Source organism: Neopelma chrysocephalum, unplaced genomic scaffold, assembly GCF_003984885.1.
Source record: "Neopelma chrysocephalum unplaced genomic scaffold, ASM398488v2 Primary Assembly neopelma1_106b, whole genome shotgun sequence".
NCBI classification, from domain to species: Eukaryota; Metazoa; Chordata; class Aves; order Passeriformes; family Pipridae; genus Neopelma; species Neopelma chrysocephalum.
This window is the reverse complement of record NW_020897771.1, coordinates 481,620-484,342: the sequence shown is the minus strand read 5'-3', so window position 1 is coordinate 484,342 and position 2,723 is coordinate 481,620. Positions and strand designations below refer to the sequence as shown.

Here is a 2,723-nt window from a genome sequence, read left to right as displayed (position 1 = left end):
TGTCTGTCTGTTCCTGTGTCCTTCTGTCTGTGCATCCATCTATCTCTGTATCTGTCTGTCCGTGTGTCCATGTGTCTGTCCATGAGACTCCCTGTGCCCCTGCGTCCATGTGTGCCTGTCCATCTGTCTACCCATGAGTCCATGTGTCCATTTGTCTGTCCCTGCGTCTGTCTGTTCACGTGTCCATCAGTCTGTCCATCTGTCTGTCCATCCATATGCCTTGTCTGTCTGTTGGTTTGTCTGTGTCCACCTGTGTGTCCATCTGCCTGTCCATGCGTCCATCTATCCGTGTATCCATCTGCCTGTCCCTGTGTCTGACAGTCTGTCTATCTGTTTGTGTGTTTATGTGTCCATCCGTCTATCAGCCTGTCCATTTGTCCATGTGTCTGTCCGTGTGTCCGGTGTGTGTCCATCTGTCTGTCTCCAGGTCCATTTGTGTGTAGGTCTGTGTGTCTCCAAGTGTCTGTCTGTGTGTCCCTGTCTCTCTGTGCCCACATCCCAGTGTCCGCACTCCCTCACCTGTGCCGGCTGTCCTGGTGTCCCTGGACACACTCTGGGCTGGGCCTTGCTGGGCTGAGCTTGGGCTGCCCCAGGCCCAGGGTGTTGAACTGGAACCTGAGGGGGGTCACTGTGTTGTGTTTAAAGGTGACCGAGAGGACGCGCCGGCTCCAGCAGAAACTGGAGGAGAAGCAGGCGGAGCGCCTGAGATCCATCAGGGAGACGGAAAGCCAGGTAAGGCCTTACAAGGCTCCAGGTTGGGGCTGTTCTGTAGCACAGCGAGTCCAACCCCCCAGGGATCCACCTTTATTGCTCCCTCAGCCCCCCACCTCAGCACCCAACCCCCAGGGATCCATCTTTATTCCACCCTCAGCCACCCCACCCCAGCACGCAACCCCCACACGGCCCCTCAAAGCAGCCCTGGCTCATCCCAGAGCTCGTGTGTGGGAATGACACAAGTCTCTGTCTGCAGCTCCAGCAGCAGGCACTGGAGGAGTACGAGGAGAAGGTGAGAGCTCTGAACATGGAGGTGCAGGAGATGGTGAAGAACTACACCAAAGCCGGCTTTCCTGCAGAGCCACGGACTGGGCAAGCAGGTCAGAGCGTTCCTGAGGGAGAACGAGGCTCTCCAGACCAACTGGAAACAAATGTCCCAGTGGCGGAGGTGTCCGGGCTTACACTGGCCATGCCTGAGCTCCCGGGAGCTGGAACGGATGTGGAGATTGAAGAGAGTGTGTTCTGAGACAAGTCCCTTCCTTACTGTTCATTGCAGGAAGAGCTGTGGAAGTAAATGGTGAAGTTAAATACCAGCTTCCTAAAGTACTGCTATCCCTCCCTTTCCACTCAGGGAGCTCCTGAAATCCTTCAGCAAAGCACTTACTTTGTTATCCCAGGTATTTGGAAGTTGTCTGGAGAGCTCACCCTCCAGAGCGCTCCCCTCCCTGTGTCCCCCAGCCTGAGCTCTGAGCTATGTCAGCAGTGGGATAGGGCCTGTGCCTGCAGACCGGCTCCAGGTTGGCATCACAGCAGCAGCTCCAGGAATATTTCCTTGGCATTCACATCAGGTTTCACAGTTTAGTGGGGATGGGGGTGGGAACTGGGCTCAGTCACACACACCCACAGCAGAGGGGGTGCTGCAGGAGCACGGTTACACCTGATGTTGCAATAACGGACATGAAAAGTGCTGCTATGAAAACAAACAAAGCCGAGCTCAAGCAGGTCTGAGACAGGATGTTCCAAGCCTGGCCTGACATCCTACAAGAGCCCTCAGCTGCCTGCAGTGTTACCAGAGCACTGGAGGGATGGACTGGACATTTCTGACTTATTTATTTTCTAAAACAATAAACCTCTGCATTTCCTAACAAATGAGATCCCTTGTTATTTAACCACAGGTAGTGGGGTGGGAGCTCCGTGTGTCCCTGTGCGCTCGTGTCTGTCCATGGCCTTGTGCGGGTGTGTGTCTGTGGCTCTGTCAGTGTGTGTGTCCATGTGTCTGTCAGTGTGCAGGTCTATATGTCCATGTGACTGTCCAGTGCATGTCCATGTGTCCATCAGTGCGTGTCCATGTGCCCGTCAGTGTGTGTCGGTCAGCCTGTCAGTACGTGTCAGTGTGTGTGTCTGTCAGCGTGTCCGTGTGTTTGTCCATGTCCGCATGTGTGTGTGTGTCTGTGTCAGTCAGCGTGTCTATGTGTCCGTTCATGTGTCAGTCAGTGTGCGTCCGTGTGTCTGTCAGTGTGTCCGTGTTTGTCCATGTCCGTATGTGTGTGCCTGTCAATGTGTCCCCGTGTCAGTCAGTGTGCGTCCATGTCCGTGTGTCCGTCCGTGTGTGTGTGTGTCCGTGTGTCCGTCCGTGTGCGTCCATGTGTCCGTCAGTGTGTGTCCGTCAGAGTATGTCCGTCAGAGTGCGTCCACGCGTGTCCGTGTGTCCATCAGTGTGCGTCCGCACATCCGGCAGTGTGTGTCCAGCAGTGTGCGTCCACGTGTGTCCGTCAGTGTGTGTCCACATGTGTCTGTCAACGTGTGTCCGTGTGTGTCCGTCAGTGTGCGTCCGCGTGTCCATCAGTGTGCGTCCGTCAATGTGCGTCCACGCGTCCATCAGTGTGCGTCCGTCAACGTGCGTCCGTGTGTCCGTCAGTGGGCGTCCGTGTGTCTGTCCATGTGTCTGTCAGCGTGTGTCCATGTGTCCATCCGTGTGCGTCCGTGTGTCCGTCAGTGGGCGTCCGTGT

General features: G+C 55.7%; 1 protein-coding gene across 2 annotated transcripts in view; it reads left to right on the top strand.

Annotated features, from left to right (window-relative positions):
* Window positions 1-1,863, top strand: part of PLCB2 (phospholipase C beta 2) — a 36,701-nt gene extending 34,838 nt beyond the window's left edge. For both annotated transcript variants that reach the window (XM_027696351.1, XM_027696352.1), the window contains 2 exons: window positions 646-732; window positions 971-1,863. In XM_027696351.1, coding sequence (XP_027552152.1) covers window positions 646-732; window positions 971-1,240 — 357 coding nt within the window. In that variant the 3' untranslated portion in view covers window positions 1,241-1,863. The remainder of the gene's footprint in view (window positions 1-645; window positions 733-970) is intronic.
* The last annotated feature ends 860 nt before the right edge of the window (window positions 1,864-2,723 follow it).